Consider the following 13,243-nt stretch of genomic DNA (forward strand, 5'->3'; position numbering starts at 1 on the left):
ACACCCTCTGAAAATTAAAGGGGCCACACTCGTGTACTACAGGGTGTTGGACTTGCTAGGTGTAGGATCTTCTAGGTGGTACTTTGAACAATGTGTTTTTAATTACCCCAATTGGATTTATGTCATAGTTTTATCATAAAAAAAGGATCAAACTAATCATTATACAATTTGAGGATTCTCATTTGATTCTTGTAACTAAATTAAAAACCATTTATTATTCGAGGGCCCAGGCAGTGCTTCCCGACCAACACTTATCCATTTACCAAATGCTACCACACTCGAGCCAAGCAGTGCGGATGGTACTGCACAGCTTCGATAGTGCATGAAGAACAGCAAGAGATTTGTCAACGGGACGTACTAGGTCAGCCCATAAATTGCCAACAAGAAAAGACCTACATTCCGCAGCCTCAACCGCGTTGTACTTACACGTCATCGTGGCCATACGTGTGGTGTGGAATTCAGAAACCAGCATCATGTGAAGGTTGCTACAATCACTACTTCAATAGCGACTCCAAGGTAATTTGATTGATTTTTTTTAAATTAAAACATAATAGAAAGTGACACAAAATAAATGCGAATAAAGTGACCTTTGTGATTTCGATATTCCGTTACTACTTTGTTTGCCAAACGTGATGCATACTATTTCTACGATCGTTAGTTTTTGGATACATTTTTGTAAAAATACACGAATAAATTCACTGACATGACCGTCAGAATTGACAAACGTAAAATTCAAGCCGTGTGGTAATATATCCGATAACACTGCATGACAGAGTACCCGTTCATGGTAAAAATTTTGTTGCTTACATAAGTGAGAACGATCTATCGACAGCAATGCGATGGTTATTTTTATATAATATCTCCCCTATACCAATCTTTAACAGTTTTCGAAAAATTACTTATTTTCTTTACTGTTGGTTCAAAACTTACCTGTTTTTTAATACAGCCATATTTGAATTCGTAGAAAGCTGAACTTATGACCATAGTTGACGCAGGTTTCATGCAATAGTTTATTTATAGACAAGTTAACTCTGTATCGTAGAGGGGCGCTCAAAATATGCAATTTAATTGGTTGAAACAAAAATAACGAAAATTTATTTTTTCTAAATAGGACATCATCCTATATTTTATGAATTTTTCTGAAAGACAATTAAAAATCCTCTTCAAATGAGATATCAAAATGCCAAGGACTCCGAAATAGCAAAGTTCTTTAAAAATGTGACAATTTGGCAAATTAGACTTAAAATGTATTATTTGTCAATGCAGTGACTATGGCTATTGTCAATTTTTTATAAATACATCCACCATGATATTTCATGGCAATCTCTCAGAATATTTCATAATAAAAAAATACCCTTTTGCTACTTTCATGTAAAACTGTAAGTTCAGAATTTTGTAAACAACCTTTACCCAGGATACTGAAACATTGCAGTTAACATTTTAACTTTCCAAATATGTAACTTAATTAGCAATAATAATTTAAATTGGGGGTGTTTCAGTCGAAAAATATGAAAAATAATTAATATCTCAAAAACCGCTAGAACAACAGAACAACAAAAAGGTTTTCAGCAAGTTGCGTTTATCCAAAACGTTCCTGCAAGCCTCACATACAGTGCAAAATAATATTGTGGATGGATGTCCTATGGTCGTACATCCATGTCCAAAGAATGTCCATTTTTTTCTCTGAGGATGCTCCGTGGACGTTCGTTCATTGTCCCGATGACATACATAAGTGGACCACTGATGGACATATATGTATGTCTGTATCTGTATGAACTTGAATAATTACACATTAAATATAAATAAGCATTTATTAAAACACCATTTTTAGTCAGAAAAAAATCCAGCTTTATATTTTTTCTTTTTTTGCCTTCTCAGCACACCTTCTCAACCATTTCGAAATTACCAGTAGATAAAAGTTTTCCTGGAAAACCCTAAAAACATAAATCTATGTACAAACTTTGCCACATTTTCTTAAGGCAAAAGTATTTCTAATCTATTTATAAAATTTGTATTTTTTTATATTAACAGTTAATTTAAGTTTATTTATGCAAAGTTTTTTCTGTAGTCCATAATAGCTGGAGTCAGTAGGAAACCCCTTGCCTGTGGTTCTGCAAACACACATTCATTCTGGAAGCTAGAATTGAAAAATGATATCTTTTTCCTTTTGAATTTTGACTAATATACAATTTGTTCAAAAGAAAATATTTAAATTAAACCGGAATAAGTAAATAATATACAAGCCCGTGAAAATACAAAGTAAACTATTAGTATTGTTAAGATGTAGCTGTATATTAACAATTCTCCCTTAAGCCAGTTTTTAGTTTTCACGATATAAAAAGTTTGTGAAGACCTGAATTTCATATATTTTTTTAATAGGAATATCATAACTGTTCACCGCAATGCTACGACGAAGGGTTTGGTGTGGGTCCATATTACAGACAAGGACCATTTTATCAACAGTCTTTCTCGCACGTCCCCCCTTGTTCTTATTCCCCAAGTGGATGCGGAGCTTACGGAGACTACGGAGGTGCTCCGGTGTTCGGAGGTTATCCAGGATATTACGGAGCTGCTCCGAGTTACGGAGGTTTTGGTTTCCAGCCAGGATATGGTAGTGGAATGGGGTAATGTTTCTAGTCAAAGTTTTTATCGCACATTGAGTGTTTATTCGCAGCTTGACTTCGGGTTATGGGTATGCACCACAAATAAGAATGCCAGCGGGACCTTTTTCCGCAGGATTCCCTTCTGGGCCACCATTGCCATGGAATTTCGACAGTGTTAAAAATCTGACGGCGTTTAATAACAAAACCGGTAATATTTTCGGTCGATTAATTTTTAACCATAATAATACGATTTAACGCGCAGGACTATTCAATCCAATTATAGATACAATGCCCGTCAATGGTGGCGTTAGACCGTTTTACGATCTTCCGGACAAAGAGGTGGAAATTGACGTGGATATTGCTGGTCCAACAACAAGAGCTCCCGATCAACCACCGCCAGCTTGAATCGGCAAAGAAACTGTTACAATTCACTGCCTACTGTCAGTTATAGCTAATTTTTACTTTTTTTTAACCCAAGTTGTCTCTAAAATCCCAATCCGCAATTGCTCGATTTCGCTTTAAATTTTTTGAATGATTCTCAAGTTTTTTATTTTTGTATTTGCTAGTCCTTAATAAAAATTATTCAGCTTTTTTCTACTCATTCTTATTGATAGTCTAATAAACTATGCTCCCTCTAAAACAAAATGCGTTACCCGTCATCAACCAGAAAATTGACCCTCTAATCAAGTTGTGCCGGAAATATCTTACTTTTTTTTAGCAATAAAGCACTATAACCAGAAAATGTAAACATATACATAGTGTTCCATTTGAATTTACAATGCTGTCGTCTGTTTTAAGTTAAATTGGCGGCACTGGAGGGAGGTGTGCATTAAATTTGAAAAAAAACCATTACAGAATTTATAGAATTTTTGAACTGACGATGCAAAATAAGACCTAGGGGTCTTCAACAACCAATATGACCATTGACAGTTCGTCAATTCGTCAGGTACCAATTTAGATGTAGCATTTTTAAGGCAGTGTTTTCTTAAAATATGCCCACATATCGTTAAATGTTCTGTGGAAGTGAGTTAAGTGTGTTGTGTAAAGTGTGTAAAGTCAAACGGTATTAAGTGTGTGCATTAATTTTCGATATAACAAATGTAATTAGATAAAAGCGTTTTCTAATTAATAATATTACATAATAATTACAAGCTTTTTTAAAGCTGACCTTTATTCGATTGTTTTTGTTTTGACACTTTTTTATCCATCTATTTAGATCAAACGGTGGAGAGTGATTCAATGTTGTTTCAAATAAACAGTTGTAACTCCTAAATAAATTAACAGATTTTAACAAGCCTTATCTCATTGGAAAAAGCATTTGTTGCTCGATCAATCTCTAAAAAAGTGTGCAATAAAATGACTTTTTTTTTCATAAAAATGTAATGAAATGATAGGCCAATGAAAATCATACCTTAACATTCTATAATTAGCCTAAAATCGATATTTATTTATATATAAAGTTTAGTGATTAATAAAATTTAAAAAAATTATTAAGCTGATATTGTTTGTTAATATTAAAAAAAACGGCTAATTTCAAATTCGGCTTCCTAGTTAATCGCAATTTTATTTTAATAATGTTTTATTAAAAAAATGTAAATTGATTCCTCTGCAATGAAGCAGTACTTCGGGAAGAATACTTTTTTTTTTTTAGTTTTCAGAGTTTAATCCGAGGCGCTCACTTTGAAACAATATATATATATATATATATATATATATATATATATATATATATATATATATATATATATATATATATATATATATATATATATATAATAGTTCTACCACCATTGTTTCATCCTACAAGTTATTCCAAATTTCTGGAAAACATCTTCGTCGCATTTTTGCATCTTATACCTTGCAAAATTTCTGAAATTGCATCGTTAAATCGTAAAAGCTGATTTAAACTGATGCCGCTTATCAATATTTGTAAAAACCATTTTAATATGTGTGCAACAAAACAAATAACCTTTTTTTTATAAGTATAATTTTATTATTTGATTTTAGGCATTTATTTTTCCCTGCTAGCCTACTCTTCAAATCCTCCCTCGCCTTGCCATAGCATACTGATCATTGCTCACCTTTTTTATATTTTCATTTTTGAACCAGGAATCCTTTTGTGATTTAAATATTATAAAATTATGAAATGTTATTATGCAGTCTTCAAAAAAAAAAATTATAATAGCAATAGCGTATTTTTAAAAATTTATGAACACAAAATTTTATTTTTTCGATATGTAAGACTATGAAAAAAATATCATATATTATTGCATTTATTTTTTACAGATTTACTAAGAACTCAGATACAGATTAGATGGGTTCGATGGAAGAATAAATGCATTATTTTGTAACGAAACAAATGTGTTAACATCCGTTTAGTCGTTTAGGCGTTACAGCTTTTAATTTAAAAATATATTATTACCCCAGCACTTTATCTTAATATGTAGGTGCAAAAGTGTTAACGGAAAAAGTTAATATATTTTTTTATATTTACTTGGCAGATTTCAGAGAAAAATCACTTTAAAAATTTAAGATGGAGGTTACCCTCTCGCCGACCAACTTAAAAATCAGAAAATCTCTTCTACGGTTTTCTTTTCACCACCTTAGTCAAAAAATTTCCTAGATGCAGTACTATGCACACTTATTTGGCCAGTCTGCATATACATGAATAAGAGCTCATTCGATTTGTTTGAAGACTTTTCACATATTATAAACCGTTAACTCGGTCGCGAGACATTTCGTGTGCCCGCTATGGTATTTGACGCTTGTCAGTGTCAACAAAAACGTTAAATTGAAACAAATAATGTTTTGTAGATGAATATTTTGTAAAATGATTATTTATGAATGTAAGGGATAAGAAAAATAAACAATCATACATCAAAATAAACACACAATCAGTGCGGCATAAAACAGCTGAATAGGAATTTTCAGTAAGCCTTATATACATAAGATAGGCCAACAGTATCCGCCAAATTGCCCATTGCCAGGCCAGAACTTACAAAATCAATACAGGTTGTGCGTGTGTGCGTGAATTTTTCGTTATCAGCCAACCGAATCGATTTCTACACTATCTTTTGTATAAGGTACGTCGCTTTTGTCCCGTTTTGTCTGATAACGAAAAATAAAGCAAACATTTAAATTTTGAATTTACTTAAATTACAAATGGTAAAAATTATAGCCCTAGTCTAAACAAAATTTTAATCCACCCTGCTCTTTCTACGCATTTTTCAAGATGGGCAAAAGGAACTTGGGGATGACATCATGTACCGTCAATTTTCAAGGAAAAGAGCCTAATCGATTATCAAATTAGACATATTAGATATATATAGGCATATTTTATTAACAAAGCAAATTTTGACAGCTTCAAAGAAAAAAAAAGTTTTTATTAGGAACAAAAATTAATATTTATATTCCAGTTAGTTTAATATTATTTTTGTTAAAGAACCAGCATCATTAGAAAAAAAAATTAAAACTGTGAAAAGTCTATATCTGTAAGCAAAATTTTCCCAAAAACTGAAAAATGTAATAATCAGCGTAGAGCGTCAAAAATCGTTCCAGCCAAAAACCGCAAATTTGACCGTTAAACTCTGGGAATTTATCGCCTGGATCACCTGATATAGACCAACACTAAAAAGTTGACCTTTTATGCCGGTATTGTTCATATCTGATTCGCAATTTCGCGTTTTTTAATTTATTATTGGATAATATTATTGCAATATCTGTGTTTATTTTTTTCTTTTTTTCGCTTGCGTTACATACTGGGTGTCCCAGTAAGGGCAACGAGGTACGGTATTAGAGAAACGGACGATCCTAGAAATTTGAAGAAAAATATATTAAGTAAATCAATCAAATGCTTTAAATTATTTTCGACTTTCTGAAATGGCAAACAGGGCGTAATCGTTATCTTTGAATTTGTAAAACCAAGTTTCTGCAAAATTTTCTTATATTGAGTACTACTTTAAAGCAGACCAATTAACATCTTTTTTTTAATGCTCTTTGCTCTATCGCGACAGGGAAAGTTTTTGTTGGTGTTGGAACATTTTAGGAAATAAATAAATAAATAAGTAACGGTCAAATTTTCGGTTTTTTCTGGAACGATTTTTAACGCTGTAGACTGATTATTACACTTTTCAATTTTTTGGAAAATTTTGCTTACAGATAAGGAATTTTCACAGTTTTTTTTTTTCTAATGATGCTTCTTTAACAAAAATTATATTAAGCAAACTGGAATATAAATATTAATTTTTGCTCCTAATAAGCTGTCAAAATTTACTTTGTTAATAGAATATGCGGAGTGTCTAATTTGATAATCGATTAGGCTCTTTTCCTTAAAAATTGACGGTACATGATCCTTCCTTTTGCCCATTTTGAAAAATGCGGAGACAGAGCAGAAAAATTGTGTTTAGAAAAGGACTATAATTTTTAACATTTGTTATTTAACCGGTATTAATTTTGTAAGTTCTGGCCTGGCAATGGGCAATTTGGCGGATACCGTTGGCCTATCTTATGCATATAACATATTAGAGGCACTTATGGTGTGTTTATTTTTCTTATCTCTTACATTCATAAATAATCATTTTACAAAATATTCATCTACAAAACGTTATTTGTTTCAATTTAACGTTTTTGTTGACACTGACAAGTGTCAAATACCATAGCGGGCACACGAAATGTTTCGCGACCGAGTTAGGGTTTATAATATGTGAAAAGTCTTCAACAAATCGAACGAGCTCTTATTCATGTATATGCAGACTGGCCAAATAAGTGTGCACAATACTGCATCTAGAAAATTTTTTGACTAAGGTGGTGAAAAGAAAACCGCAGCAGACATTTTCTGATTTTTAAGAATTCTTGATAATGCTTTATGATCTTGCTAGTTTGCCATAGACATGCTTGTCATTTTAATTATAAATTGACTTACTAGAAAAGCGAAGACTATTTTGGAAAGCGGTTTTAAGTGGCCATTTAATTACACTTCCTTTAAAAAATATTTCAGACTTTAATGATTCCACTTGCGGTATATTTTCACATTTGACACTCAGTGAATGTAGGTGGGTATTCGTGTTCATATACAGAAATTTACTCAAAAACTAATGGTAGTAGAAAAAGTGTAGTATAGTATGCAACACGTTGATAAACTTATTCAATCACTCGTTTATTAAGTACTCACTCCGTTCCTGCCAAAACAAACCCGTTGCTAAAGTGTCGTTTATCAGATTTATTGCTATTATTAACCCACCAAATCCATCTTGTAATACGTCTAATTATTAGCGATGCCGATAGAGCGCGCTTTTTGATAACAAAATTAATTAATAATACTAATCCATACATATAATACGCAAATCTGAAGAGTGTGCGATGCACGGAGAAACTATACTTATATAGGCAGTATACTTTGTATTAGTTTTTGTAATTATACGATATACGAATAAATTGTTGGTAGTTTCGCTGCGTGGCAATGTTTACGTGCATTTCTGATGGGCTCATATTGCTCGTGTAGCTCACGTCAGTGCTTCCAAACTAAGCATATTTGGCACAGATGAAACGGACCATAAAGCTCTTGGGTTGTAGGGAGCATTAGCATATGTTCCTTGGAGACCATTAAGACATCCCGTGAGTGGTACTAGATACTTCGGATGGTTCGGATAATAATCGAAAGAAAATAATCAAATAAAATAATATTTGTATTAATAACTTTAAATAACTAATTTAAATCGCATGATCCTATGTTACATAAAGAAAAAAAAGTCCTATATAATTAAAATTAATTTTAAATAAGAGAATTCTTTTAGTTTATTCGTTTTTGCGCTGAAAGAGAAAGAAACATTTCGAACCATTATTTAAATTGGAAGATTTTAATAAATAAGGAAAATTTTACTTTTCTACATCATTATCGTTTTCAGATACCTCATCAGAACTACTCTGCCCATCAAGCTTAACAGTTTTGAATGCCCATTTTAAACCCTAGATGAAAAAAGTCAGAAAAACGTATTCAAGCATGTATTATAGATCTATTTTGTTGAAACTTACAAAGTTACACTTTTCTAAATTTTGTAAATAAAAACGGCACGTTATGCAGAAAGGAAGCGCTGTCTTGTACCCCTGTCCCATATTCTCCATGTATTTTGCATAATTTTTTGTCTCTCGTTTATTTTAGATAACAATTCAATTTTTTTTTCAACTCCGCCTGTGGTACTGGTTGGGTGGGATGAGTAGCCCAGTTGGTGCCACTGCCAGTCCCAAACCCTGATAAAGGAGGAGGGTTGAGCATAGGGCTAACAACCCTATCTCGTAAAAAGCACCCTTGTTATGACAACAAACGAAATGTCTCGGATCAGGACTGGACTGATACACAACAACGACCCCGGCTAAAGAAAAAGGACATGAAAATAGGAACCCTCAATGTCTTAAGTTGGTATCGAGCCGCAGCAGCTGCTAAAACTATAGAAAACCTTGAACAGGCCTTCATGGATATTACAGCGATACAGAAAATACGATGGACAGATAATGGGAGCCAGAAAATTAGTAAATTAGTAGTATTCCATAGTGAAAACCCTAACCAACAACATACATTTGGAACGAGCTTCGTAGTAAGATAGGATTTACTAGAATCTGTTATTGAATTTAAACCAATTAGTAAACGTATCTGCTATATAAGACTCAAGTGCACGCCCCTAGCGAACTAAAAAGAGTTTTTGCTACATTACCAAAGCAAGGAGACTAATGCCAAAATAGGAAAAGAAGAGGTTTTTAGACCCACCATTGGTAAATTTAGCCTGCATGAACAATGCAATGACAATGGACTCCAGGTGGTAGATTTTGCAACATCAAATAATCTTCTTATTAAATCCACAATGTTCGATCATAAACAAACATGGGACTCAAGTGATGGCGTTACAAGAAACCAGATTGATCATTTCCTGATTGATGCCAAGACACGATAGTACCGTTATAGACCTGAGAAATCTTCGAGGGTTGGATGCAGACAGTGACCATTTCCTGGTAAGAGCACGTTTTTAAAAAATTACAGGAGAGTAATTTTAAAATTAAAGTATGTGTGCCAATTAAGTTATCCAACTCATGCTAATAAGGGGTGTTTTTTTTCGATGTATAGAACTTTAAGTTGCAATAAAACAACAGTGGATTATTCGATTGACATGAATTTTATTTATCCGAAAAATAATTTTGTGGCATTACATTTTAAATATGATTTCTGGCATATGACCGCCACGGCTGGCGCGGATGTAGTCCAATCTGAACGTCCAATTTTCGATGACTTTTTCCAACATTTGTGGCCGTATATCGGCAATAACACGGCGAATGTTGTCTTCCAAATGGTCAAGCGTTTGTGGCTTATCCGCATAGACCAATGACTTTACATAGCCCCACAGAAAGTAGTCTAGCGGTGTTAAATCACAAGATCTTGGAAGCCAATTCACAGGTCCAAAATGTGAATTTAGGCGGTCACCAAACGTGTCTTTCAATAAATCGATTGTGGCACGAGCTGTGTGACATGTTGCGCCGAGAAACCACATCTCCTTGACATCATAATTATGATGAAAGAGTTAGTAATCATAGCTCTATACCGATCATCATTGACTGTAACGTTCTGGCCATCATCGTTTTTGAAGAAGTACGAACCAATGATTCCACCAGCCCATAAAGCGCCCCAAACAGTCAGTTTTTCTGGATGTAACGGTGTTTCGACATACACTTGAGGATTAGATTCGCTCCAAATGCGGCAGTTTTGTTTGTTGACGTAGCCATTCAACCAGAAGTGCGCTTCATCGCTAAACAAAATTAGCTTATGAAAATCGGGAACGACAATCTCGTTTTGGGCCCATTTTTACTGATTTTGATGGAGAACAAAAGATTTCCATAGACGACGTAGGATCTTTTTTAAGTTGACGATAGGATCCGTCTGTAAGAATTTTTTTCTGGTATTCACTTGTTTTCATAACCACAGCAGCATTTTCTTTTTTAGATTTTAGAGCAATGCGATCTGGCTTTGGAATATTAGATTTAGGAGATTTATATTTTTAAACGATTTTTGTGGTTTCAAATCGAATTTCATTAGCTGATTGAAGATGGCAGTTTATTTAGGACAGACTCGACATTTAAAATGATCTCTTTTGGTTAGAATCATGCGCTCATTCCCATCTCTACGAAAATAAGAAAGGCAACCGAGGCGCAATATAAGGTCAAAGAATTTGTTTTCTCCGTATCAAAAAATTAGGGCAATGATACATTTATCACAGAATTTGGTTGTTGAGAAAAGTATGACGTGTTGATGTTAGTTTTTCAAACAAGAAGAATTTGAATTTATTGATTTGCTGAATTTCTTTATGGGTGTGATGACTTCGTTCTCGAAGTATGGTAAAAATACAGGGTGCTTCAAAAAAAACGTATACACACTTTAAACTTCCATAGAAAATTTATTTACCGTTCTACAAAGTTAAATTTCAGGAAAATAGAAAGCTGAACGTCCAATGTAAATGAAACATAAATTACAAATGTTAATACTGTTCAAATTGGTGACCTGCAGCATCAATACAATTCTGAGTACGAGTCACCACTGATTCTGTACATTGTATCAAAACGTCCAATGAGATTTCTCTACACACTGCTTGAATCTCATTCCAAAGAATGTCTAGGTTACGTGGTTTATGTTTGTATACCTCATCTTTTACTGTGCCCCACAAGAAGAAATCCAGTGGTGTAAGGTCTGGAGAGCGTGCTGGAAACTCGAGTGGCCCCCTGCGTCCTATCCACCGGCCCGACAAATTTTGATCCAGGTAAGCTCGTACGTCCTTGTGATAGTGCGGCGGAGCACCATCTTGTTGAAAATAAAAATCATCATTACAGTATAATGCACGAATGGCAGGAAATATGCAATCAGCAAGCATTGTTAGGTAATTAATACCAGTTACAGTGCCTTCAAATCGAAAAGGTCCAATGAGTCCCCTTGAAGACAAACCGCACCACACATTTACACCAGGCAAATTTACAGCTTTTTCAATTGTAATGTGAGGATTTTCTTCACCCCAGTAAACACAATTGTGCTTATTGACAGTTCCATTAAGTTTGAATTGGGCTTCATCCGACCAAATGATGCTACCCATAAATCCCGGTTCACGTATCACCATCTCCTGAATCCATTCACAAAATTGCAACCTTCGATCTGGATCGTCGTCATTTAGCTGTTGCGCCAGCCTTGGAATGTAAACACGATACTTGCCTCTCTTCAGAATGCGTAGCACGCTGCTAGCACTTACATTACTTTCACGTGCCCCTTGCCTTGAAGATTTGTTAGGAGAGCGTTGAAACAGTTCCAAGACTGCCGTTGATGACTCATCACTTGTAGCTGTTCGAGGCCGACCTGAATGACCTTTATGCACATCACACACTGTTCCATGAACTTCGAATTTGTCTCGTATGCGTGTAATTGTTAATCTTGAAGGTGATTCTGTATCATACTCCCTTCTCCACTGTCTTTGAACTTCATTTACATTCTCAAACTTCCAGTACCACTTAATAACCTGCTTACGTTCTTCAAAACTCAAACGTACGTTCCCCATGTTGATATTACAAATTCCAACTGATAATATAACATAGAGGGACGATTATGCTGGCACCTGGCGAAGAAATATAACATTAGCCTTGTAGAGCGGGAAAACTACAATAGTTTAAAGTGTGTATACATTTTTTTGAAGCACCCTGTATATTTCAGTCGGTGGTGATTTTCTAACTTTCTTCTTCTTCTTTCTGCTGCTTCTACTTGATATCCTCTACATAGAGACTTGTTAATTTTTCAAGGAACGTTCAACGGGCTACAGTAATACTATTTACAAATCTTCTGGATTCCTCCTGCGTTGGTTGTTGATGACTTTTCGCCAATCACCCTGTTGGCTTCTTTAGAGCTGAACTGAAACTGGCTCGCATTCCACCTGCTTACATATTGTTTGAGAGTGGCGGAGCTAAAGAGAGACCGGACGAAAATATTTAACTAGGCTCAAACAACATGAAAAAGCTTTAAGACTACGACAAATAAACTCATCAGCAGTTACACAATCGCGAAACCGGACATCAAATCTCCACACAAAAATCCGAGTATCTATAGAAATCTATAAGCAACCAAAGAATCTTAAAATAAAACTGAGTGAAAATAGCACGGTGCATGTCCAACTAATGGTTGTGGTTGTGCATGTTGTGTTTGGAGTACTATACTTAATTGGTTTACTAACGTGATATCAACAGATTAAATGCAGACTATCAAAAAGTGCTCGAAATTTTGTTATATTATTGGACTGTTCAGATTATTTCACCTTTCATAGATGGCATATGTGCTGACCAGCGGAGTCATTCGCCGGTGATAATCTGGTCTAAAATTATTTTTGCTTATTGCTAAGCGTCCCACAGATCCGAACTTCTTCGGACATTTCCGGGATATTACCACGCAGGTTTGGAAGGAATCGGATATTTTCAGAGATTTTCCTCACGGCTTGAACTTTAACGTTTGTCAATCCTGACGATCATGTCAGTCGTGTTGTTTTGCAAAAATGTACCCAAAAACGAAGGATCGTAGAAAAAGACTAGCATGTAACGCGTTCGGTAAACTGGTTTTTCTACTCCCGTCTGTA

General features: G+C 34.4%; 2 protein-coding genes across 6 annotated transcripts in view; one reads left to right on the top strand and one right to left on the bottom strand.

Moving 5' to 3' along the window:
• The window catches only part of LOC132696409 (uncharacterized), a 32,839-nt gene extending 29,654 nt beyond the window's left edge, over positions 1-3,185 (top strand). The window contains exons 4-7 of the mRNA XM_060661225.1: positions 224-516; positions 2,380-2,624; positions 2,675-2,811; positions 2,866-3,185. Of these exons, the coding sequence (XP_060517208.1) occupies positions 224-516; positions 2,380-2,624; positions 2,675-2,811; positions 2,866-3,008 (818 nt within the window). The 3' untranslated portion in view covers positions 3,009-3,185. The remainder of the gene's footprint in view (positions 1-223; positions 517-2,379; positions 2,625-2,674; positions 2,812-2,865) is intronic.
• Positions 3,186-12,474: 9,289 nt separating this feature from the next.
• LOC132708241 (ribosome-releasing factor 2, mitochondrial) overlaps positions 12,475-13,243 on the bottom strand; it is a 30,724-nt gene continuing 29,955 nt past the window's right edge. For 4 of the 5 annotated variants that reach the window (XM_060680426.1, XM_060680427.1, XM_060680422.1 and 1 more), the window contains one exon: positions 12,475-12,580. The gene's annotated coding sequence lies outside the window, so the exon portion shown is untranslated. Of the gene's footprint in view, positions 12,581-13,105; positions 13,239-13,243 lie in introns of those variants that run through there. The other variant, XR_009619882.1, reaches the window with a different exon arrangement.

Source organism: Cylas formicarius, unplaced genomic scaffold, assembly GCF_029955315.1.
Source record: "Cylas formicarius isolate icCylForm1 unplaced genomic scaffold, icCylForm1.1 PGA_scaffold_10__41_contigs__length_53128322, whole genome shotgun sequence".
Lineage (NCBI taxonomy): Eukaryota > Metazoa > Arthropoda > Insecta > Coleoptera > Brentidae > Cylas > Cylas formicarius.